General features: G+C 42.6%; 3 protein-coding genes across 14 annotated transcripts in view; 1 reads left to right on the top strand and 2 right to left on the bottom strand.

Annotated features, from left to right (window-relative positions):
* Positions 1 to 1,366, bottom strand: part of lyst (lysosomal trafficking regulator) — a 56,082-nt gene extending 54,716 nt beyond the window's left edge. For 5 of the 11 annotated variants that reach the window (XM_047603446.1, XM_047603435.1, XM_047603438.1 and 2 more), the window contains exon 1: positions 300 to 649. The gene's annotated coding sequence lies outside the window, so the exon portion shown is untranslated. Of the gene's footprint in view, positions 1 to 299; positions 651 to 1,055 lie in introns of those variants that run through there. The other 6 variants (XM_047603444.1, XM_047603442.1, XM_047603443.1 and 3 more) reach the window with 4 other exon arrangements.
* Positions 1,367 to 1,633: 267 nt separating this feature from the next.
* nid1a (nidogen 1a) lies at positions 1,634 to 13,839 on the bottom strand. The gene is made up of 20 exons (XM_047603448.1): positions 13,568 to 13,839; positions 11,654 to 11,947; positions 11,350 to 11,576; positions 10,968 to 11,260; positions 10,533 to 10,673; positions 10,065 to 10,316; positions 9,607 to 9,807; positions 9,278 to 9,511; positions 8,938 to 9,075; positions 8,306 to 8,434; positions 7,678 to 7,821; positions 6,899 to 7,018; positions 6,229 to 6,447; positions 5,938 to 6,110; positions 5,217 to 5,343; positions 4,969 to 5,137; positions 4,304 to 4,461; positions 4,102 to 4,225; positions 2,689 to 2,801; positions 1,634 to 2,207 (listed from the first exon to the last, which is right to left on the bottom strand). Exons 1-20 carry the CDS (start codon positions 13,769 to 13,771, stop codon positions 2,092 to 2,094), a joined length of 3,576 nt encoding a protein of 1,191 aa, XP_047459404.1. The 5' UTR covers positions 13,772 to 13,839; the 3' UTR covers positions 1,634 to 2,091.
* Positions 13,840 to 17,779: 3,940 nt separating this feature from the next.
* On the top strand, positions 17,780 to 23,043 carry gpr137ba (G protein-coupled receptor 137Ba). 2 transcript variants are annotated; one of them, XM_047604055.1, is made up of 8 exons: positions 17,780 to 18,309; positions 18,421 to 18,908; positions 20,537 to 20,586; positions 20,683 to 20,905; positions 21,270 to 21,416; positions 22,017 to 22,145; positions 22,324 to 22,445; positions 22,541 to 23,043. In XM_047604055.1, exons 2-8 carry the CDS (start codon positions 18,519 to 18,521, stop codon positions 22,653 to 22,655), a joined length of 1,176 nt encoding a protein of 391 aa, XP_047460011.1. In that variant the 5' UTR covers positions 17,780 to 18,309; positions 18,421 to 18,518; the 3' UTR covers positions 22,656 to 23,043. The 2 variants fall into 2 exon arrangements, with proteins under 2 accessions (XP_047460011.1, XP_047460010.1); XM_047604054.1 differs by having other exon boundaries at positions 17,780 to 18,908.
* The last annotated feature ends 2,239 nt before the right edge of the window (positions 23,044 to 25,282 follow it).

Genomic DNA, 25,282 nt, shown 5'->3' with positions numbered 1-25,282 from the left:
ATAACACAAACCAAATTATCTGGATAAATATCACGTCAACCTTAGGCATGCTATACCTACAGACTTCTTTGATGCATTTTAATTAACAAAATGCACACTCCGAAGTCGTAGCTCTTGGGCCAGCGCTCGTAATGTTTGCTGTTGTGCACCGTCCCGTGTATGGCAGCTGTCAAAACTGTAGCGGAGCACATCCTGAATGGCGTTTTACCAAAACAAGCAGGAGGTCCCCGACGCACGTCCGTGTTGCTTTTATTCGCAACATCCAATTCAGAGTGAAAAGAATTAAATTTCATACATACCTTCTTTTCTTTCCCATAAATTAAAGCCAGCTAATGCTAGGCTGCGTCCAGGGGCAGGATATTGTTTGTATTTAAGCCCTCAGCGCAGTCTGCAAGGACACCTCCCCTCCTCCTTTCTCTTTCCTGTCACTTAAGTAGGCTAAAGTGAAGTGACGATATCTTAATAATAATAACCCACAACTACAATTTTTTTTTTAGTTGCGTTTGCTCGGATGGTAGTCTTGGTAGCCTTAATCATATGCAAAAATAAACACTTTTTGTCTGTTGTTTCTGATTTGAAAGGGCATACTATTCCTCGCAGACAACACTGAGGGCAGAGGCAGCACGAATATCGTCTTAAGCGCTAACAGCCGGTGACATGCCCACAGACCCCTGCCCTGTTTCCCATTGGACAACACACAAGTAATTTCCCAATCAATCAAAGCGTTTCCTACAAGGAATGGCGGTGCGTTTTGCGAATCTCTGTAAATATATAAAAAGCATGAAATTTATAAATTTAATTTAATTTAAAATAGTACGTCCCAGAGACGACATCCAACAATTATAGTTAGGCCTACTACATACAAACTAGAGATGATGCAGTTGAACAAGTGACAGGGGAAAAAACATCAAATGACAATTCAATATCGAAGGGTTTCATTAAACAGAATTATTAATTTCCACTACTAACAGACACTTTCCTTCTACCTGACACGTTATTAGACACTTGGTAATCAATTGATCCAGACAAGCACGTGAATTAATTACGAAAACAACCTCCCGTTGCGGCTCCGATGTGGATGTTGTAGCAGCAGATTCCAGCTCTTGCGATGATTTTACATATTCCGATTTTATTTGGGACTCCGTCAAAGCACCGCTGGCGTACGTCTCTCGTACGTGTGGGTGGCAGCCTTTTGATCCTTTCACAAAGAAGAAACGTCATCCGGTATCCCGGTGCATTTTGGAAATAGGTCACGTGAGGATAATAAACACGTCTCTTTCTTTTTTCCCCCCTGACTGGTAAGAGGATACTTGTTTAGGAACATAATACGACCGTGTGTGAGGTTTCATTGCCTCCTTAGGTAATTCAGGCAAACAAAAATTAAATCTACTAGAAATACCTATAAAATTGTGCTGTAGTATATTAAACTAGTGACACATATAACGACTCAATTTTAAAAAAATAAAATGAAAACATTTCGATACATTTTTACATATAAATTATTTATTTATTCAATCATGCTTGAGTTTAAGGTGTACAATGGCGACACCTACTGGCACCTCGGTTTGTAATCAACCAACCTAACACACGATGTCGCTGTTGTCTAAATTCACAAACGAAAAAGTCCAACACGTTAGAAAAAAAAGTTTATTCTTTTTTTGCTGCCCAGCATGTAAACTCGTCCCACCAGCGTGTACAAACCGTTTCCACCCAATTTCACAATAATAGTTCCATGAGATAATTTATACGTGCCACAGTGTAACACATGAGGAAGTCATGCATAGCTGTGATTGATTTCACATTAGATTATGTGTCCCTTGGTTTATGTGCACTCAGGAAAAAAAACCAAAAAACAGTAATAGTGTTTGTATTTACAATTCTCAAAGGCGATTGTGATTTTTATAAATGGGACCTGTAAAAATAAATTGTAGATAAGATTAACACTGAGCAATAAAAGGCACGGTAAGTTCCCCTCTGGTTTTCAATGGCATTTTCAGGAGTTGGAATTGAGTAACGCTGAGTGGCTCCTAATTTGGGGGTCAAACCTCCGAACAGTGTCGAACTCTCAGAGCCTCCGTCTCTTCAGTATCCTTATTCTCTCTCCACACAACCCACTGCGTTGTCGGGACACTTGCAGGAGCGGCCATTCGGTGTTGCTAAACATAAGTGAGTGCAGCCTCCGTTGTCGGAAACACAGTAGTTGTTTCCTAGAAAAGAAACTGTTATTAACACGACAGCGCTTGTATCAATCATGAGACACCATAGCAGGGAGCAGCAGGAAACCGCCTCTTCAATGTTTGGTATACATGCACTAAACATATCTAAAAGAAACACAGCAAATTCCAGATGTTGGAGGCCCTCTCCCTTGGCTCCACATTCCCTGGCTTTATGAATGCAGCCTTATCTGGAAGGGAGGATGCAGCCTGGTGCTTAGCTTTAACATTAGTCATCCCCATCTCTTACTAATAAATTCTTCCTGCAGAATACCTTCTGTTGCTGTCAGGTCAAACTGGCCTGCAAGGTCATGGGCAATAATCCCATCGGTGTGTACAGGGGCCAGGCTATTTGTATGAATGACACTTTCCTGCACATCAGTGCTGAATGCAGTATAAAAATGACTCCAGAACACTTTGAAGACTTCAAGAGGGAACATTTTGAGGGTATTTTTCATGCATTTTAGTGGTGTACCTGAAGGACACTGAGAATATGCTGTGGCGATCCCATATGGCTTGGTCCGTTTCTGTGGCTGGAACTCGTCAGACTCCCTGCTAGCGTAGCGGTCCACTACAACGATGGCATCCCTGTTATAATACACATTCAGCACAAGAATTTAGCAATCCGTGACTATCCCTGCTGGAGACATCGTTGCGCCTCCTTATGTTTTGTATAAAGTCTGTCAAGAATGAATAAGGGCTAGGCTAGTTTTCCTAGCCATAGCTGACACAGCTTGTTGTAAACTGTTGAAGTGCGTGCCTCCCCCACTACCGCCACCACCTTTCAACCCTCTCTTGTGAGGCTACAGATCACAGGGAGGCCCTGGGCAGGTCATTCAAAGACGCCCGGAATGAGAAATTGCAAGCAGCTGTCACATTTTAGGACCTGCACACACACACACACACACACACATACACCCCCAACCCCAGTATTTTTTGCAATGGCGAAGGAGTTACTGACATATAGAATCAGGCAAACAGTTGCAGGGCGGGAGTGTGCAAACCTGGGAGAACATGAAGGGGTTGAAGTGTGGGTAGCATTTCAACCTTTGACCTACTCTCTCCTTCCTTCCTATGCCTTGACAGGTATGCATTCTTACATTGCACAGTGGACCATGGATAACGGCTGCATTATGTCTTTGATGAACGCACAGTTTAAACCCAAGGAGTTGGGACCATTTAGCCCCAGGAACTTAAAAATTAGATTAGGCAAATTGGTCCACAGAGACATAAAAAAGCGATAATAGACGTTACACGTCATAACTATAAACCATTCTCTTCCACTCCAGTCCAATAGGTGTCAGTAATGCAGAAGCCTATACAACGACAATCACAAATGGTGCCACTGCAACAACAAAAAGCATGGCAGAGATTCGGGGTCAAGTCTACAGTGGAAAAAAATGTAAAACAACAGGAATTCTAGTTTTACATAATCAAATTGATTTCAGACACAATTGTTGGGATTTAATGACACAAACTCACACTATTAGGCACATAAATGCTGCAAGTACTCAATTAATCAGAACTGTTCACTTGTACAACTTCACCCTAAAGTTCCAACACCAAGTGGTAGTTTAGTCAAATTTATTTGGGTGCCCCAAAAGTCACCCTCAATCCCTCTAAACTGGGATATTTCCCCTGAACTCCTCTCAAAGTTAGACCCCAGCCCTTGCTTTCAAAATAAAGTGACTTCCTACAGAGTTTACTAGCCCCTGGGGGAATGTTCTTGTGGTGGAAATACTTTCTTTTGTGTCACATTTTTAAGTGCATTATATTTGTAGAGGTACATTTAGACTAAGATTTCATTCACTGGAATAGTGAACATTTAATTTCTTTCACTTAAATCCCATATGCTGGCTTTGTATTAAAAGTTTTAACAGTTTCAAACCTTTTCCAGTCTGTGTAGTAGATGTTCTTCCCGAATGATGTCATTGCAAATGGATACTGAACCCCCTCCAACACCCTACTGCGGTCACCCCGGCTAGGATTCATGCACTCCAGTTTATGTGTGCCTGCAAGCAAATGAGTTATAGTTAGTGCTGATTATAAAGCAGATATGTTATTAGTTGAGTCATCTGTCTGAAATCTACCTGCGTCTGCCCAACAGAGCATGGAGCTTAGGGAGTCATAAGTCAGGGCATTTGGTAGGCCCAGATCATCTTTAACCAGCACCCGTCTGTTGGATCCATCCATGTATGATGTCTCAATCTTGGGGGCCTCGCGGTTCCAGTCAGCCCAGTAGAGGTTACTGCAGTAAGGAACAGGTATGTCATGAGTTCACTATTTATTTTAGTGTTAAAGGTAAAGGGTGAATTCCTTGAATTAGTGCTGGATCCTTACTCTGCAGAGTACAAAAACTAAGCTACAAAGAGCAGCTGGTTAGCGTAGCTTAGCATAAAGAAGTAAGGAAGAAGTAGAGGAGGAACAGCTAGAATAAACTAAACCTGAACACTAAAGCTAAAATAAAAAAAAAAGGTGGATTTTTGAAATCATGTACAAACCAACAGTAACTACATTTTTAGCATTTATGCTAAACTAAGCTAACAGCTTCTTTTAATCAGACAAAAACAAACAAGTTCTCCAAATGTTGAACTCATCCATTAAATATGTCACTTACCGTAGAACTGATTATACTTAGAACTTATTTGTTCCAATGAATTTTAAACTTTACGATTGCTAGCTAACTCCAAGCATATTCTGTGTACCAGAAACAGACTGGTACAAGTTATGTAGGTATATAAAATAAAACACACACCCCGTAGAGTCTGTGATAATAGAACGGGGGTTGACAAGGTCAGAGTTTATGATGACACGTCGTTGAGACCCGTCCATAGACGCCACCTCGATGTGATCCATCCCAGAGTCAGTCCAGATCATCTTGCGCCCCAAGTAGTCGATGGTGATACCCTCTGGGCTGACCAAATCTGTTAGGAGGACACATTTTCTTTACCTCAAGAACAAAGCTTCCTGATTCACAAATGTGAAAGATGAACGTAACGTTACTTGATATAATGACAGCAGTGGGTTCTCCTCCATTGATGCTGGCCTTGCTGATCGAGGGAGAACTGATATCTGTCCAGTACACCTCTTTCTCCTTGCAGTCATAGGCCACGCCAATAATTACAGTCTCCTGTGGAGGGCGTCAACAAACGACAATCTTTGAAGCGCGCTTTCTTCAAACAAGAATGGTCACAAAGAAAAAAAACAACAAGGAGCAGATGTGTTCTTATGACATTTACGTCTAGACATTCAACCAAACAAACAGACCAGTACAAGCAGCATGAGCAACTCAAGCAGACTTCAGACCAGCTGGTTTGCAAATCAGTGGGGCCAAAAATGCGGATTGCAATTCCAAAGATGTCGGACGGATGTTAGTAATTAGTGTGAATGTCACCATGTGTCTCCAATAAAATGCAAGCCTTGAATGAATGAAGCAGATGTGGAAATCACAGAGCGAAACTGAGCAATAGTAGCAAAAAAGCGGACTGGAGCGAGAGGCTGAGCCATTGTATACACAAGTGAGGAATCCTATAAGCACAAAAACAGTCTCTCTCCTATAATCTTAATGGTACAAACACTACTAACAGGAAACTGCTCTTGAGGTTAACTTGGAGTACTTCTTCATGACATGGCATAACACACATTTCATCCAAAACATGAAAAACATGCTAAGAAAATATCACTTCTTTGCCAAAAAAGAGAAACTATATCAAGAGAAACTCACAGGGAGATGGAGGACAGCCTTGGCATCGTCCTTCTTCATATCATTGCCCTCCAGTGGGACGTGCTCTATCCGGCCGCTCTGGGCAAACAACAGATGTGTTCCAGGGGGCAGAGAGTCCACGTCGGGTCGAGGTCGGGGTCCAACAGGTGGCGTCACAGTATTGTGGTCAATGCCTGATTGAGACAAGCACTGAAAAATTAGGGGTTCTTGGAAGGGAAAGCCAACCTCATATCAGCTCTGCAAGCAATAAAAAGAAAAAAAAGTGACTGTAATTTTCAGCAATTTACTCACAACTGGGTCTTAAGCCAGCTCTAGAGCGAGTCCCAGGGAGCTCCTGTCCATTTCGGTCCACACACCAGCATTGCCCTGTGCTGCCATGGCACTGCATCGGTTCATATTCCCCATTCTCATCGCACGAAGGGACGTATAGGCCAATAGGAGGCCGGGGGCCCCGTGGAACACCACCCAGGACCCTTTCCCTGTGGGTCTGACACAGTGTTTTTGGCCTCTCTGTAACAAAACCAAAAAAAAATAAGCTATAGAGTGAACACAAACATGCTGCGACAATGTCACAAATTTATTCATAAGTCAGCGCATATTTGCTTTTTAGTCTTTCATTTGAACCCAGCCACACAAAAAACGTCTGCATGCTTCATAAAGCATGACAAATTCCAGAAGAAAATGAAAGACAGGTTCCAGCTGGCATCAATACAGTCTGGCGAGAAACGCTCTTCTGGCCCAGATGGATAGAGCAAACAATGCTTTGAATTAAAATGACCTGTTTTCTATTTTTAAAAAAATGCATTACAGGACTGTCTCTCTTCACTTCCGTCACAGATGCTTCCAAAATAAACTTGTAGTAGCAGACGTTGTAATTAAAGGGACAAGAATGAAGCCGGCGGAAGAAAAAAAAAAAGAGACAGAGAAAAAGCTGTTGTTTGCATGACAGAAACTGATTTACCTGAAGAACAGTAGATGCCGTCGCCATGGTAACCGGGCCTGCACTGGCAGGTAAACGATCCCTGGGTGTTAATACACACAGCATCCTGATGACACCTGCTTGTCTGGCACTCGTCCACGTCTTCAGGCGGAATATAAGAGAGTGCGTGTTAGATTACAGAGCAATAATAAACTAAAATAAACTAAAATACTCCCCAGGGCACAAGTTTTCGCGTCCTTTTATGGTCAGAGAGCTACAGCATAACGCAGGCCACACTGCGCAGAGCATCCAGCAGAGATCCGGAAGGAATGGGAACTATGAATGAGCGCTACGGAGGACTGACTAGACAAAAGAAAAAGACTCAGGACCATGCACGTGAAATACTCTTTTGATGTTTCACCATTCATCCACTGCAGACGTGTCATGCAACCAACCTCACCTCAAGGCAGATGGTTAAACAATGATAGTCCTTCTTCAAGCCCATGGCATGGATTTGAAAAGTCTTATCTTTTTTTAAATGATTTCATTATCAAACTCTGTTATCACCAACTTATAAGACCAGAGATGTACTTTTCTGACCAAGAATCCAATGCCTCTAAATATGCAGTTTACTAAAACGCAAGACAAGAAGAAAGAGCAAATGGAAACCACCTTCTTTTGGCAGTAGGCTATGTGTTTAAATTTACTGTGTATAATGCACCATAAGCACTACTACTACTACAGTAACTAGTTATTTATAGTGTATATTCTGAAATCTTTTATTCATGTAACCTAAAATCTAAAGCATGTATTTTGTGTACCTTGGCAGACTCTACCATCCCCTAGGTACCCCGATAGGCAGGAGCAGATGTAGGACGAGCCTCCGGTGTAGCTGCACTGAGCGCGCTCAGGGATGTCACAGTCATGGGTGCCTTCCTCACACGGGTCCACGGGGCGGTTAACCGCTGAGGGGGAGGAGGAGGAGAACAAGTAGCGATTCTTAAGATTAGAGAACAATTAAAATAAAATGAATTGATGAGATGATTCAGACAAGACATGTTAAGGTAAGCTAATCAGCTGCTGGCTAGTTCATGTTTACCATCATGGGTAACGTGATCAATGCTAAAGTTTTCAAAATTGTGGAACTACTGCGTTAATAGGTAGCGGTTGACAACTGGTGACAATCACACCGATCACACCATCTTTACTAGACATGCATGATGTAGTGTGAGTATTATTTGATGTAGGACACACACACACTGTAATGCAATTGGTTCAGTGTTCAAAGTCATATGTGTGCCCTTATAATTAATGTGTAAACTTCTGTTTGTCTTGCTAACCCTGGTCTTATTTTTTAATACATTTTATTACAGTTTATGTCTAAATCTCTCTGCAGGTAAGATATCCCTAATATGTGATTATACTTGACAGCACACAAACACCACTTACCAACACACGTCTGCCCATCACTGCCGAATTGGTACCCATCTTCACATTCGCAGCGGAAAGTCCCGGGCTGATTGTTGCAGATAGCGTGGGGGCCGCAGAGTTGAGGATTCTCTCTGCACTCATCGATGTCTGATAAAGACATTAGCCTGTTATTTGTATGCTAATGATCCCCTACACTGGATCCAAGTACTTAAAACTGGATTTGTCAGATCAGTGCTCTTCGTTATCAGACAGAGGAAGATCAAGGAAGAGGGCTTAATTAGATATCTTGACAGATAGAATCTGTCTGAAGTGCTTCCTTCCTTCTCCTACTGTGAGGGCTTTTCCTGTTTCGTCTCGAACGCATACGACCCTGGGAATGAAGGCCACACTAGATATCTTAACCTGGAATTGGAGTATACACTTTGTTTACCACATGGGACTCTGCTAATTGGCATCACTGTGATGTCCCTCCAGGAAGGAAGGCTTTAGGAAGTGGGAGTTATTTTAATAATTGATCTAAAACTGATATGGTAAATAGTTTACTTGAAGGCAAAAAAAAAAAAGAAAAGACAAAGAAAAATACTGCAACGTAATCTTCATTCAATAGAAACAAATGTCCTCGTTTGTACTACGTTATTTGTCATTCTTACCGTAACATGAGCGACCATCACCATTGAAACCAGTAGCGCACTGGCAGGTGAACTCCTTTCCTTGTCCCGGTCTGCAAACAGCGTTGGTGTCACAGCCGTGTCTTCCGGTGTAACATGGGTTCTCCTCTGGCTGTCCTCCTGAGAAGGAAAGGTGTAAGACCATGTTACAACAATCTATTAACTTGTTTATGTGCAAATCCAGACAGTGTTTACCATTCAACGATAACGACAATAGCCTAAAATTATCTCTTTGCCAGGATGTTACAATATATGGTGCGAAGGCAGGAAGGAAACGAGCTCGCATGAGAGCGACAAGACTAAATAACCTCCACGTTCTCACCGTTTATGTCTCCGACCTTGTTGGTCATGGCGAAGCGGATGAGTTGATGTCTGGCTTCATACAAGACCATAACTTGGTCCACGCTCAGCATCTCGGTAGACTTCATGTCCCTCAAAGCATCGCCATGCTGGCAGCTCTGGAAGGAGATGGTCTGACGCCACTGATACTTCCTAGTTTCAGTGGATCCGTCAGGCAAGGTCACCGAGTATTCCCGAGTAGAGGATGAGGTGATCACTGAAGGGAAATATATACATGTAATAAACAACTGGAGACATGGCTTCTTTTAGGCATTTGTAGAATCAGAAAGCACATTTTAAGATGTATCTTACAGTTGTTGCTGTATTGGTAGATCTCAGAGTAAGGACTGATCTTGACGGTGGAGCCAGGGGGCACCTCAGGGACCTGGCCTTCCAGGGTGGTGCTTAACGCGAGGTGGTCATGCTCGTCAATGCCTTTGAGGTCTTGCTTGATGGTCAGTTTCTCATTCCCAGGCAGAAAGGTCACCTCAGCCTGCCGTGTGAGCTCCCCCCCTTCAGAGGACAGGGAAGAGGACGTTAACTTTAAGACCCCGGCCCCGGATGAACTTTGGCTCCCTGCCTTCTGTCACAGCTGAAGTAATGTGAAGGGAATTCATCTGGACAGTGAGTGAAGCTGCAGCTGTATGGAAGACTGACATTATGTAATTATCTCCAAATCCAACCAACACCAATGAACAGCGCATGAGAAGTTACTGAATGTGAGATTATTAGATATTGCTAACGCAGGTTTTATTTTTTTCCCCTCTCACCAATAATGCTGAAGCCGTTCTTGAAGCCGGGCTGCTCCAGAGCGAACAACCACCCGATGACACCGCCGATAGCCGCCAGGGGCTGCAGCGAGGGCCCGACAGAATCAGGGATGTCACTGATGGCGACGTAGGATCGGCCATCATTTACCACAACGTACGAGTGGAGGTCATTGCTGCTGAACTCCACTGGAGTACGAGAGTTTCCCACAAACACTCTCCCGTGGATCTTACCATTTGTCCTCTGTGGCTTCCCTGCAAATGAACAAATGCATCAATGTTGGTCACAAAGACTTGAACTCACCGATTTACCCAATTGACTCCATATGAGCTTCAGACACTGTGTCAGAGCCAGATTTCAGAACCTATCCTTTCTGGATTATAGCCATTTTTTGAGGCTAGTTCCACTGCATTAGTGTGTGGATACTTTCTTTAAAATGTTTTTTTTAAAGATGAAGACTGAATTCAGACCTTCTGCCACACACTGTTTCCCATTTCCATAGAAGCCAGGCCTGCAATGGCAGCAGTATCCACCGGGGTAGTCCTTGCAGTCAGCAAACTGGGAGCACTTATTTCTATTGTTTGCACACGAGCCGAGGTTGTATGAAAACACTGAAAACATGGAAAATAAGAAATACAGGAACAACATCACTGGAACAGCCAACTACTATCCTCCAGCCCTGATAGGAAAACACAATTTATATTTAAGTACGTCATGTCTTAAACCATTTTTTAGACTGAACTGCTGTGGATCAGGAGATACAGCGAATTACACTAGTCACAAGGTTGTTGGTTTGGTCCTCACTGTCCATACATCAAGCACTGAAGCTCTTGTGTATCAGGTGAATGGTGAAGCACTATTAAAATCCAGATATCTAAATCATGCAACCCAAAGTATGAACCCACCATCTACATCGATATCTGTGTCGTCAACCACCACCACTTCTGGGTTCTGGGGCTGAAGCGGCTGGTACTGAACCGAATGGACTTCAATCTGTTCCCCATCTGGCACATAAGGAGGGTACTCCACTTGTTGGCCAGAATACTCAGGCCTCCTTTCATCAGCGGGCTCCTCGTAGCGCTCCTGTGGTGTGGCCTCGGTGGGAAGCTCCGTGACCTCACCTTCAGCCACATTGGTAAAGTAGGGAGAGGTTCCAATCTCGTACACCCACACACCTCGCGTGCCAGAGTTGGTTTTCCTATGAGGAAGAGAGAGTTTAAGTTTGTAGGTTGAAAACACGTTCACAGTGACTGTTCTTGAAACGTTACCCAGCATTGGTTGACCTACTCTGCTAAAGCCCTCACGGATTCCTCATCATCATTGGTGGTGCGATGATATGGTCCCTGACTGGTATACAGGAAACCCTGGACGTCACCTTTACTGAAGCCAGCGTGCAAGACTGTATTACCATCTTCAGCTGGTGTGGAGGAAAACTGTATCCCGTCTCTTGGATAGAGGACAATAGCATACGAGGCGGTCCCAAAGGAAGCAATGACCAGCTGGAAGGTGTTTCTCTGAGTAATAAAACATGAGAGATAACGTAAAGGCTCAGTTGCACCAAAAATCAATTCAGTAACCGCGTGATTCTCACCTTCTTGTTGCTGCTGCTTTGAGGTTCGTGGTTGGCGACATCAACCCAGGTGATCACCACAGCATGGGTGGGAACGACTTCATCGTCATCAGGGAAGGCTGTGTTGATGTGATAAGCTGCCTGTTGCAGAATCCCGGGACTGGAGTCTTGACGGAAGAAGACTTTACCCACACCATCACTCGTGTCCAGGTCTCCTGCCAGAGCTGCGATCATGCCAAACTCTGGGGGCATGCTGCCAAGATACGTCGACTCGCTCGACGGCTCTGTTGTGGCCACAAAACCATTGGTGTTGATCTGAAATTAGAAACTCAAGTTGATCCGAAATGAGATGATTGTAGCATTGAAGAACTGCTTCACCGCTGAGCAAACCCAGTTCAGCATGACCCACTTTGAGCATTACCTCAGACTCATTAGACTAATGATCCAAGTCAGCTGCCGTGTACTACAAGAGCACAAACGAACAATCTGGACTTTTACACACTTGTAGTGATTTAATGCGAACACATGCGACGCTTGTAAAACAAAAAAAGAAAAAAAAAGAAAAAGAAAAACGCGTCTTATGTCAAAAACACACGTTGTGCACATGGGTCCTTCACTTCCTGAGTAAAGGAAAACTATTCCTGGCTCGGGCCGTTCTGTTTCCTGTCCTTGCCCCTGACAAGCAGCCCCAGAGAGCCCGAAGATTGCACACTAATCTTCATTACAGAAACTTCCTGCCAAAATGGAAGATAGAACTGGGAAAATGATCAGGAGACTGATCCCACAAACGTGGTAGAGATCTCTGAAGTCAGTGGTAAACATACAAGGGCTTGGTAAAACACGAATCCCTCACGAGGGAATGATAAAAACCTCTCGACCTGAATAATTAGAGAAAAAAAGCATTACTGTTCCCCCACAGGGCACAGACAATTCAAGAGCAGACGTTTGCCTAAACAAAAATCTATCTTGACTGCAGATGAGAAATATGTTTGTGGTGGGTGATGCAGGGATAAGCAATAACCTGGAGGTATCCGGCAGTGGGAAAAACCCCAGATTCTTTTAACAGCAACTTATAAACACAATCTAGAGGCATAGCTTCTTCTGCTCCTTGGGCAAAACTGGATTTGTTAACATAATATGATGAATGACAAATATAACTCACAGATTAAAGTAGTTTAGCAGCATTAACCTTTAAGACTGGCCACACCTTAAGATGTTTGAGATAACATCTAATAAAAAACACATGGATTTAATGTAAAAAATATACACACACGCACATATATATACAACTTTAGCAAATGTCAAGTCTCTGTCTTTCGGTGTAATTACTCTTTGATAGCACATTATAGACAAGCAGAACAATTAAAACGAAGATGTAGAACTTTTCTTCCAAACCAGGATTAAAGGGAATAAAGAGCTGCTTGTCTGTGCGAGACAATGGAGCAGCTCCGTAGGGCAACAGTAAACAGCCTGGAAGATCAAAAGTATCTGTAAATGAGTTGAAACATATATATTTGGTTCACATCGTCCTGTATTAGAGACCCCACAGCTATGAGCTCAACACGAGAGGGGTTCGGGGTGGATTGCAACACAATGTTCCCCGAGTCCCTTGGCCCTTGTGTCAACAGTAAATTGATAACCCCGGGGGAAGCTGTAAGAATGCGTTGACGCATGCAGTCAACAAGATAGAGCAGAATCTACGATAAGTGAATCAATATTTACAAATTCTCCCCATCGACAGAAAAGCTCCTGCCGCCCGACTTTTATTTTGCAACTCAGAGGAATTCAATTTGTAACTTCTGAGTCTGACCTTCTTTCTCTTCCTCGGTTGTGCGCGCAATTGCGCAAGAGCGATGGACAGTCCACTTTTAACCGTCAAATCCAACGCGTTTGTATTATTAGTATGATCATGTCGAAAGTTATGGTTCAACTTACAAAGATGCTGTCCAAAGTGCCGTCATAAAAAAGCACTGATTGGTCCAGATCAAGTCGGTGCGTTTGGTCATTCCCTGGTTCCAGTAACTGGTCTCTTGCGTGTGGACCGAAAGGAAAAAGTTCGTCGCGCGTTATGCTCTGAACCGATGCCACAAAGCCGAGAAAACTCGCGCATAAGAGCCATCCTTGCTCCTGCCAACCCATTGCTGTTCTTCTTTCAGGGGCAGCTGGTCAGTCCCGTGTAAGAAGAGCGACTGAGAGTATTGCTCTGCGTTGGGGCTGGGGGCGGAGCAGAACTCGCTCATGTCTGGAGAGAAAATGAGAGGTAACCTATACTTTTCTTTCCTAGATGTTCGTAAAAGATATTAGGCAGGCTGTGCCTCAGTTGTCTGGTACAGATAAGGAGACATCTGTAAGGGTTGGTGATAGAACTGAAAACCTCAGAAGTCATGTTCACATACTCCTATTTAAAACTAATTGCTACAGCCAGTACAGTAAAAAAAAAAAAAAAACAGCCGTCTACGTTTATATGATATTATAATGCAAGGGCTTCTGTGGAAGAGGTCTCCAGTGGGACAACACTGGAGCTGTATTAGTAGGTTTGGACTCGGGCCAGTGAACATCTGAGGGGCATCAGAGCATGGACCATGCCTGGTTTGATTGAAACATTATGTAAAAGACAATATCATAAAGCACTGTACCATGCACTAATCATCTGAGGCATGCCGCTGTGACTATCAGACTCCACTCCAGCTGGGATAATGAGGGGCATGCTGGTAACAACTTGGAGCTGCTTCTAACGGATGGTCAGTCATCCGTCCACCGCTTTGTTCCAGTTATCTGAGTAACTGTTGACCACGCTGTTTTGACGTCGGGTATTCATGTTCCCCATTAGACCAAATGATTTCAAGTGACCTTTGACTTGTTGCGTAGAGCTACCATCACCCCAAACTGTTTTCTTGACCGGCACTCATGGTCTTTAGCAATGTCTTCAGAAAATATAATATGATAACACATGACATCCATGGTGTTTCTGGTGACTGTGCCTCTCTTATGTCCTCTGCTAGACTATCACTTCATTACACAAGCAACATCAAAACTGACAGTATGGGTTACAGTGTGTACTGTGGATCCCATATTTTAGCTGAAGACCTTTCTGCTCACCCTGGAAAATAGAAAACTTTACACTCTTAGTTCTTACTCATAGTTTCGTTCTATTCATTCTCTTCAAATCTTCAGATCCAATAATCTTATAAAACAAAAACTAGTCTTTTCAAAGCTCCCACAGTTCTTGGCTTCCATGGTTCCCCAGCTTCCACCACAAGTTCAGACTTCTTGTAGTGCCGGCAGTCTTCCTCCAACTCTCTCTTACACGTAGGGCTCATTTCCCTGATTGTAATTTCTCTCCGGTCTTGTATTTAGAGTATCCTCTACAGCTGGAGGGAACAGTAATGTGTCTGGGATGGGGGCTTTAATCTCGCTGACTCACTAAAAGAATATCCCACAGACAAATGGTAGGACTTTGTCTTGGGGAAGATTTTGGGGCAAGATGTGAACTAACGAGTAAACGTAAACACTTCTAAAATGTTTGTATAAAGGGAAAGGGATATGAGTTATATGCTGACGCTGATCTGATGCTGACCTTCTATTAGTTTCCATTGGTTTGTGGTGCAATGATTACCTCCACGGAATTGCGTAGCAAACAAACCTACGTTAAACAACCTACAATATGTTTATATTACTCTTTAAAACTGGCTCCATTTCCCTCCATGATCGCTTTTGCAGTAACAGTGTCTTTCCTGTTTTTACACAGTTGAATGGTGCCACCTTGTGGTCATTCGCTAAAGCTTGTACATGTGATGTATTAACGCAGTCCCCATGCATTTATACACTTTTCATGGATTCAAATAATGTCATAAACCTACAGTGGTTACACAGATGTATGTGTTTTTGCTTATATTACTATTTAACAACATATTAAAGTTCTATAGGAATGCACAGTTTTTATCAGAAGATAAATCACATTGATCATGACTACAAAGCTGCTGTGTGGGATGCTAAATATAGTTCACCGCACTGGAATGGCGATGCACATTGGGCCCTTGTTGGAGTTGCACTGTGTGATGGGATATTTACCCTGGGGGCCAGTGATGTCATTAGCTGTGACTTGTTACTGTCTGTGTGAGTCTGTTTTCTCCCAGCGTGTTGCCAGGTAACCAGCGGGCTGGTGAATATAACAGGACACAGTAGCGTGATAATCAGACTGAAGTGCTATTTCATCACCACTCCATTATTGTTACTTTTGATTTACAGACAGAAAGAGTGTGTGAGTCTGGAGCCTGTCTGAGACAACTCTGGGAATATACAGTATATATATATATATATATATATACTGTATATTCCCAGAGTTGTATATATATATATATATTATATATATATATATATATATATATATATTATATATATATATATATATATGTATATCATCACTTGCCAGTTCATTAGGTACACCAGCATTAGCTTCATGAAGGTTATGATATTCAACATTTGTGTTAATTCAGTCCAAGACACCGACATCCTCCATCCTCCGTGATCAGATTAACACATTTCTGTTATGTCTGCATGACAAGACAAATAAATACATGTCTGCATTTTTTATGCTTATGCATCTGGGAGGAGAAAACATACTCTTGTATCTATGAAAGGAGTCACATCCAAATTTCAGTCTCATACCAGGGAGGGAAATACTGTAGCCGACAGCATCCTGTGTGGTGCCTGTGCGCGATAAAAGATTAATGTGTCACAACAGTCAAAGGTGAGATGGAGTGACCTCTGTCCTTGGCCTTTCTCATGTTCACATGCCCCATTCCTGTGAAACAAAACCCCTTCAGCTAACAAACAGAACGAACTTCCCTGGGGTTTGTGTGCAGGTTTTAGTTTCTTCTTGGGTTATAAATAAAAATCTATGATTTAAAGAAGACCTGAAATACTCCATGTTGAAATCAAAGGGGAATCTCTGAAGATCAGCACATGTCACCAGTTGTAATCTTTATTTTATGAAAACCTTTCTTGGTTTTAGCTCTCCAAAGTCTGAGAAAATAATCCTGATTATATAATCAGAACCATTAAAATTTTAATGGAAAAAAATCGGAGCTGCAAAATACAGCTGTGAAGTTAGGAAGCCGTGGGCGTTTTCCAGGCAGAGAGTCAAAAAAAGGCTGAGTTACATCACGAAGCTGAAGGATTTAGTATTTTTGGGCCTTGAACCATAATAGAAACTAAAACTCAGGATGTGATGGATTCTGTTGCATCAATCTGTCCATTTGTTGGTCGCTTAAAAATATGTCTCTTGCCAAGGCTGAATGTATCCCTTCATGTTCAGCTCAGCTGGTGGTAGAATTATAAAGAGGCATTTAACCTAATTCTGTTATAATATAACCTTAAAAAGAGGCCGTGTGTCAAAACATATGCACACACTAATCAGCCTCATCATTAAACCCACTGACAGGAGAAATAAATAACACTGACTATTTTGTGACGATTCAATGTTCTGCTGGGAAACATCTGGACCTGGAAATCGTGTGGATGTTACTTGGACACGTACCACCCACCCAGACAAGACCAGACACTCCCACCCCAGCAATGACTTGGCCTCCAAATTCACTAGTTTCTAAACCGATCAAGTATTTGTGGGATGATCCACAGAGGCCTCTCCCCTCAACCCATGGGACACAAAGGCCCCCACTAACCTCTTCCGTTGCCAGACACCACAGGACACCCTCAGAAGGCCCATCTCCATTCTCTGATTCTCTACACTTCTCTGTCAAAACACTATGTACCTCAGTGCGTTTACATGCGTGTGAAAAATAAGGACCAGGGTCTGCAGCACGGGTGATCAGGCCTTTTCATCTGCTGCTTCGAGGCTGTATAACTCCCTCCCCAACCACTTAAGTGATGTTTTTGAATGACCCTTAAAACCCGTCTTTAAAAAAAATGCTTTTTACTGAATGGCTCTTCATTTTTAACTGTTATTGCCCTTTTTGAACAGTTGTGGCGCTGTCAAAATGTAAAGTGCAGTACAAATAAAAGCTACTATTTTTATTATAAATTGTTTATTGAGTTTCTAAGATACAGGATAAAAAAAAATAGTATTGACAGAACAAAGGGTTAAGAAAGAAAATATTAAATAAATATTAAGTGGGTCAAATGTTTGTCTCCAGCTCCTGTACTTCCTTTGACAATATCATCAGCTAATATTCTATTTAATATACACATTTATTTCATTTAGCTTATGAGTTGTGTAGCAAGGAAGGTTTTTTTTTTGTAAAATCGTGTAATATTTAATTGCAGACGATGTAGGATTTAATGCCTCGGCTGTACCGAAAATGCCCACTTACTTGGTTCAGAATTTTTACCTTATTCTTTTCTTTGTTTGTTATTTTTGTTTCATGATGAATGTGAATTCTTGTCACGCATCGAAGTAAAACTAAATGTGCGTGGAGAGGCTGTGAGCTGCCCGGTGGGAAGCCCCATCGCAGGGTTAAAGGTACAGCGACGTGCGTCAGCTGATGCGTAGCGTCACGTAACCGCTGCTCGTCGTCGTCGTCGTCGGGGGAGGAGGAGGAGGAGGCTGGAGGAGGCTGGTCCTCTCACGGAGGAGCCTCTAGTTGCAGCTAATGACAAGCGGCCCATTCTCATCCCTGATCATGTGCCTCCTTCTCGGGCCGTCTCTGCTGCAGGAAGTTAGATTTGTTTTCTTCCCTCGCTCCTCTTGACAGACCCATTCGCAGCTTCACCCTCGCCTTATTTTCTGCGCTTTCGCTCTCACTTTTTTTTCTTCTTCCTTTCCTCAGCCGAGAAGCTGGCTCTGTGAAGCCAGAGACCCGGCGGCGAACACCGGCTGACATCCCCTCCCCTCCCGCCCTCCCCTCCCGGCCAGGGAGAGCGGGACATGGAGGCCGTGGTGGTGGTAGAGGAGGATCAGGAGCCCTCTCTCACGGACGATACCATTCCTCTGCCTACCTTGAGCCCTGCCGTTCCTCCGTACGTCACCCTGGGCCTGACGGTGGTCTACACCGTCTTCTACTCCCTCCTCTTCATCTTCGTCTACGTCCAGCTCTGGCTGGTGCTGCGCTACCGGCACAAGCGCTTCAGCTACCAGACCGCGTTCCTGTTTCTGTGCCTGCTGTGGTCGGCCCTGCGCACCGTGCTCTTCTCCTTCTACTTCAAGAACTTCGTCACGGCCAACACTCTGGGGCCCTTTCCATTCTGGCTGCTGTACTGCTTTCCCGTGTGCCTGCAGTTCTTCACACTAAGCCTCATGAACCTTTACTTTGCACAGGTGAGTCAGGCGTTCAGTTCTGTCAACACGGTCACTTCTCCGCGCCCGCTTCCTCGTCATGTGAGAGCGGTATTGCTTTAAAGCCTGGCACTGGTTTAAGTGCGTATGTGCAGGAGTTTGGGACATGACAACATGTCTGCTGGCCAGTTGTGATCCAGCATTCAATCCCCTACTTTTTCTTTTCTTTTCTTTTTTTTTCCATCTCTGAAACGTAATTACGCACCAGGGCATAAACTCTTATTCCAAGTCAAGTGTTTTCACGTCGTGCCTGGAAGGTGTTTTTGTCCTCACTCGAGCTAGGAGCTGAACAGGTTTTGGCACCGTGCAACAATAGGACAAAATGTAAAACCGCTTATTATATAGCTTATATTCAATTTTGATTGTTTTTTTAAAAAAAATACTTCTGATTGATTTGTTTTTATTCAGTTTGATACGGGAGCCTACTTCCGCCAAAGCAAATCCTTGAAGTCATCGAGTTATTTTTAGGCTTTAGTTTGAACCACGACTGACGTGCAGGTCGATCTCAATTCTCACTCACTTTCGCTGTCTGTAAGTCCACCAACCTTTCAGGTGCATCAGCGTGATGCTGAGCTATTAGCCAGATGTTAGTCGCGGTTGGTCAGTGAAGGATGTCGCTTCGGCTTCACCTGTCTAATTTCATCTCAGCCGGAACTCGAACTTTCACGGCGTTTTACGGGCTTTCTATGGTTAGTTTAGTGCATTGTGATTCTTTCTAAAACCGGGAAAATGTCACAACACGTGAAAGCACGTGTCAAGGTGTCTTGAGGCGTCGTGTATATTTGGGTTTGCAGAGCTTCATCTCATTCACTTGCATCTGGTTCTTTGGTGGAAATGAGGAAATACAGGCCCATGCAAATATCACCATGTTTTTTTTTTTTCTTTTCTTTCATTAGTTTGAGGAAGTTGATGTTTTTTAGGTATTGTACAGGATATTCTTTTGGTTTACATTGGCAGATTTGGGCCTCCACGGTTTGGTCTATAAAATGTGAAAAAGTAAGGAGTCTTTCTCAAGTTCTCATACCACAAGTTGAAATGACCTCAAATGTCTTAACTGAAATCACTCATCAATCACCAAACTGACGAATGGAACAACGAACCGTTTCCCCACTCTCCCACGTCAAAAAAAAAGATGTAAAATCAAACCAGATTTGGTTTCGTTTTTGGTAACAGTTGCTTGAAATGTTGTAAAAACACAGTCTGGTGTTACGTTCAGGACACGTACGCACTTGAAGTCTAAAAATCCAGTAGGTATCACTTGTTGCAGACTCTCATTCAGACCTGCCACAGACTGTGATGCAGTGGATCATTTCTTCGACTGCTTACATAATCCGCATATCAAATAATAGCTTCTCTGGCCGCTGCCTCTACAGCTTATTTTTAGCATAATCCTCTTGCGCTGATGTGAATCACAGTTGCATATTGACAGTGACGCCCAAAGCCCCACGTACCATACCTACGATCCCAAGCTGAGCTGTTTTTAAAAAAGAAGGTTCCTGTTTCATGAGAGTGTCTTACGTATTAGTAGAATGCAGAAGTGGCAACTATTTGATCAAAACAGCACAACACATTGCACGATAAATGCATTTGCACCTGTTTTCTTTTCACAGGTGGTTTTCAAGGCAAAGTCGAAATATGCACCAGAACTCCTGAGGTACAGGTAAGAGCAGAGCTGTAGCAGGCCGAAGATTTTCATTTCCATTTGATGGAAAGTTTTTTTATGTTGAATATTGCGTTTTCATTTCCTGACCCACAGGCTGCCGCTGTACCTCCTCTTCCTGTTCATCAGCCTGGTGTTTTTAGTTGTGAATTTGGTATGTGCCCTGCTGGTGAGGATGTCCTTCGCAGAAGCCCACACCATCGTGCTGGTGAGGGTGGCGATCAACGACACCCTGTTCGTCCTGTGCGCCGTCTCGCTTTCGCTGTGTCTGTACAAGATCGCCAAGATGTCCCTGGCCAACATTTACCTGGAGTCCAAGGTGAGACGCATCTTTGTTTAAGGGTCATTTGCATGAAAAATATTGTGCATCCATGTGCGACGACCCACTACTTCATGCCTTGTAGTCGTTGTTCCCAACCACCATTATGCAACTTCTTGTGCATGACTTATTGGCTTAGAATACAGTTCAGTTAAGACACCATCCTTTATGAATGTTATCTGCCTGTAAACAGACAGAATGGCCTCTTATGTAATTTCCTTAATCATACAGTGTTTCCGCCCCTTTTAGTTGTTTTTTTTTGTTTGTTTTTTTTGTTTTTTTAGTATGATTTCACAGATGTTTTCACCAGATTACGTCTCCTTTCAGCCTGAATGTGAACTTGCGGCTGATTTGCAATTTTCAGGGGACGTCTGTGTGCCAGGTGACAGTCATAGGGGCCATCGTCATCCTCCTGTACGCATCCAGGGCCTGCTACAATCTGGTCGTCCTGGGACTCTCGAACAAGAGTATTAACTCCTTTGACTACGACTGGTACAACGTTTCGGACCAGGTGAGTCGAGATGGATGAGGGGAAAATGATTCACTTGATGTTAAATATGAAGTCGGAGCCACCCGCACCGCTAACTTAGCCTAGCATCAACATGAAGGAACTGTCTAAATGATCTACATACCAACCCCTCTGAAGGTCAGCCTTTGACATGTTATATCTTGACATATTGCAAAAAGGCAGTTACAAGCTAAACTATCAGACTGTGGCTTTACTTACTGTAACTCATATGCAAGAAATACATTTCCTAAGCTTTCACCATGTCTTTACAAGATTGCCAAGATGTCCCCAGCTCCCCACCTCTTAGTAGTTTTCTTCTTCTCATTTATATGACAGACTTGTTTTTGTGTTGGACTCCCCCAACCAGTTGATCAGGTGTAAGGTGATCTCCCCACCCAGTTTATGCTTGACTTAAGAAATTTTAAAAGCTTATGTGCTAATGTTTACTGAGAGCTATGGTTTATTAAGGCAGAAATATATTTTCAAATGTGAATACTATTTGTGTGACTCTTTTGCCATTGTGATAGTTTCTCACCTGGCAAAGGAGATGTCGAAATCGTGTGTAGTGATACGTTTTTTTCTTTGTTTTGTTTTATTTTACAGGCAGATTTACAGTCGACTCTGGGCGACATGGGCTACATCGTGTTCGGGGTGATTTTATTCGTGTGGGAGCTGCTCCCCACCTCTTTAGTAGTTTTCTTCTTCAGGGTGCGACAGCCTAACCTAGACAGGGTGAGTTGCTAATTACCCTAAGACAGTGGTTTCAAACCCTGGGGGTCATTTTTATTAAGAGTTGCAAGATGCAGGTTTTTACTTTATTTTTCTTGTCATATTCTGTTAAACTTAAATCAAAATGACCATTAACATTCACCATTGTATCGTACGTTTACCGGTATTTTCTGTCCTGCAGAGCGGCTCTGGGCTTCCTGGTCACGTCTTCTCCTCTAGGGCTTATTTCTTTGACAACCCACGACGCTACGACAGTGACGATGATCTCGCGTGGAGCGTCATGCCACAGAACATCCAAGCCAGGTAAAAATCAAAAACACATAACCTAATCCTGGGAAAGGTTTTGCACACAGAACAGGAAGAGAGAGGTCTAACGGTTGTGTTTCCTGACTCTTCAGTCTGGCCGCTGACAGTTACGAGTGGGGGAGCCAAAGCAGCGGCATTGGCGCCTACATCGGAGGGGACGACAGTTACAACCTCCCTTCTCCTCCCGAAGAGCTCAGCCATTACTGACCAGAGTCCATACTGACTCCTACTGACCTGTGGGATTGTTTTTTTATCTGTATATTTTTGCACATGGCATTAAAGTCGCCCTCATCATTCACTTAGTAATACGTCTAGAGAAGAGGACCTAACTTTCCTCTCAGCCAGTATATGAAGGCCCATTGATGGGTCATTAATTTTGCACTCTCCTTGTACAAAGTTTGATCTTCTCTTAAACGTTTTTTCAATGTATAGCTTGTACTGAATACTGCTTAATATATTTCCTGACCTTTGTAATATGTACTGTATTACTATTTTACGTACTGTGTCCTTTTTCATACAGATTTGTTTATATAGAAGAGATGATTATTTCATATTAAAAATATTATAACATGTAAAAAATACAATTCATTTTTAATATCGCTCTAATACTTGATGTTATCTTTTAATTTTTTTTTTTAAAGACACCTTAGGTTTTTCTTATCAGGTACAAAAGGAAGGGGTTGCTATCCAACTTCACCACTAGATGTCACTAAAACCTACACAATGGACCTGTTACCATTTAGTTTAGTCTTAACAGGCTTCTCTGTACATACATTGACCTATTAACTCTTTTTATTTAAATCATTTTTTTGTTTGGTGTTTTTTTTTTTTAATTCGATCTTTAACTCGATCCTCGTTGAAAGTGTTTCTACAGATAAAAATGGTATACAGAAGCAAATGACACGTATAATTTACATTTCAGTCTCATTTTAAAATGAAAAACACCCCAACATATATCACACCAAATTCATAATATTAGAAGAAGTCCCCACTATCAAGGCAAATCGTCACAAGACGGTGGGAAGGAAAAACCCTTTTTAAAGAGAAGAAACCTTGAGCAACAAATGACATATGGCATAGAGCTCCACAGATCAGGAACACACCATATCTATGGATTTGAAAGAAGGGCTGTGGATGCCAATGTACCTGTCAAGGTGCTAATTTATGCAGAACTGGCCACCTCAGTAAATGCCACCCAAGAAATGTAAAAATGCAGAAGAAATATGGAAAAAGACCACAGACCAACTACTAAAAAGGACATCACAACAAAACACTACAGTTTATTAAGGACAGGCGTTTTGGAACAATGTGCCCTGGAAAGATAAATCATTGACTTGTTTGTTGAAGAGTAGAAGAAACATATGTGATGCATAGTGGTAAATGATTTGGTTTGGTTTTGGTTCACTGCCTCAGGGAGAGGGCAGCTGGCAGTCATTGATTCATCAGGGAACTTGAAGACAATATAAAACTGAAAGCTGAATAATAAATGGACACTTCGGCTGGATAATGATCTGAGACTCACACTGGCAGGTCCAGAAATGTCTCAGAGAGAAGTAATGTAGTTCTATGGGACGGGCCAAGAGTAAGACCTGATTTTAATTATATGTTGTGGAAGGAAGTGAAACAAGCAGTGCACGAGTGAAAATCCTAAAAAAAAACAACAACTTGCAACTGAAAGAGTTTTGCATGTCAGAGATTGGAGGATAATTATACAAAACATCTATTAGAAAGGTCCTACTTCCCCTTTTCTCAGAATCTGGGACATACACTGATCAGCCACAACGTTAAAACCACTGAGAGGAGAAGTAAATCATTGACCATCAGGTGACAATGATTCAATGTTTTGCTGTTAAACTTTTGGACCTGGGATTCATGTGGATGTTCCTCAGCACGAGGTGTTGACCTGGCCTCCAAATTCACTAGATCCCAAACTCATCAAGTATCTGTGGGATGCACTGGAACAAATCTGATCCACAGAGGCCCCTCCCCTCTACCCAGAGAAACCAAAGACCCAAAGATTTGGGAAAGAGAAGTACAGCATCAGAGTAGAACTCATGTTATATATGGTTAAAATTCTTCTTCTTGGATTTTATAAAAATACAAAATTCATTGCCTTTCCCTGCACATTGAACGTCCAGCGCAGCAAAACGAAAACACCACTAGACCGGACACGTGTTGCACTTTTAGCCATTTTATTGAGGAGCCCTTTTTTTTTCTTTTTTTAAATATGTCCATGGACGTTTAATACTACAGCATGTGACTGATTACTCCTTTGCAAAATAGGAACATGCTCAGATTGTCCTAAAGTTGGCCTTAGAAATGCTCTGGATCCAATTTAACATGGTACAGATGATTAGATTATTTGAACACAGTTGCTTTGTCATGTTAAATATGACGATTCTGAAACAAACAGGCAACTATGGTACATAGTGCAGGACATTAATTAACCTCAGAAAGATTCATTTGCAGAGAACTTTGTGCAGTAATTTGATTTATGACAAGTTCAAGTTGTTGATTACTGCAGATAATACTGGACAGTAAAGGAATAAAAGCAGTTAACTAGAGTTTTCTTAAATAAAGCTTCTCTTTAAATGTAAACTCTCATTTTCTTAGACAGTAGACGCAGTGGAGAAGAAGTTTCCTGCAGAGGGCAGCAGAAACCTTTGAACCAAGTAAGGTGCAAACTACAAGACAGCATGCGATAGAAAAACACTGTCTGCGTGTGGGTCTTGGTTACTTCGTGGCAATTCTCATATTTCATGTATCAGGGCTATGAGACAATAAAAGGTTAGAGTCTGCTGCGCTGCAAGAGGAAGAAACTCAAACTAAGACCA

Source organism: Mugil cephalus, chromosome 13, assembly GCF_022458985.1.
Source record: "Mugil cephalus isolate CIBA_MC_2020 chromosome 13, CIBA_Mcephalus_1.1, whole genome shotgun sequence".
Classification (NCBI taxonomy): domain Eukaryota; kingdom Metazoa; phylum Chordata; class Actinopteri; order Mugiliformes; family Mugilidae; genus Mugil; species Mugil cephalus.
Note: the sequence above shows the minus strand (reverse complement) of the source record. Positions and strands in the feature narration are given on the sequence as shown.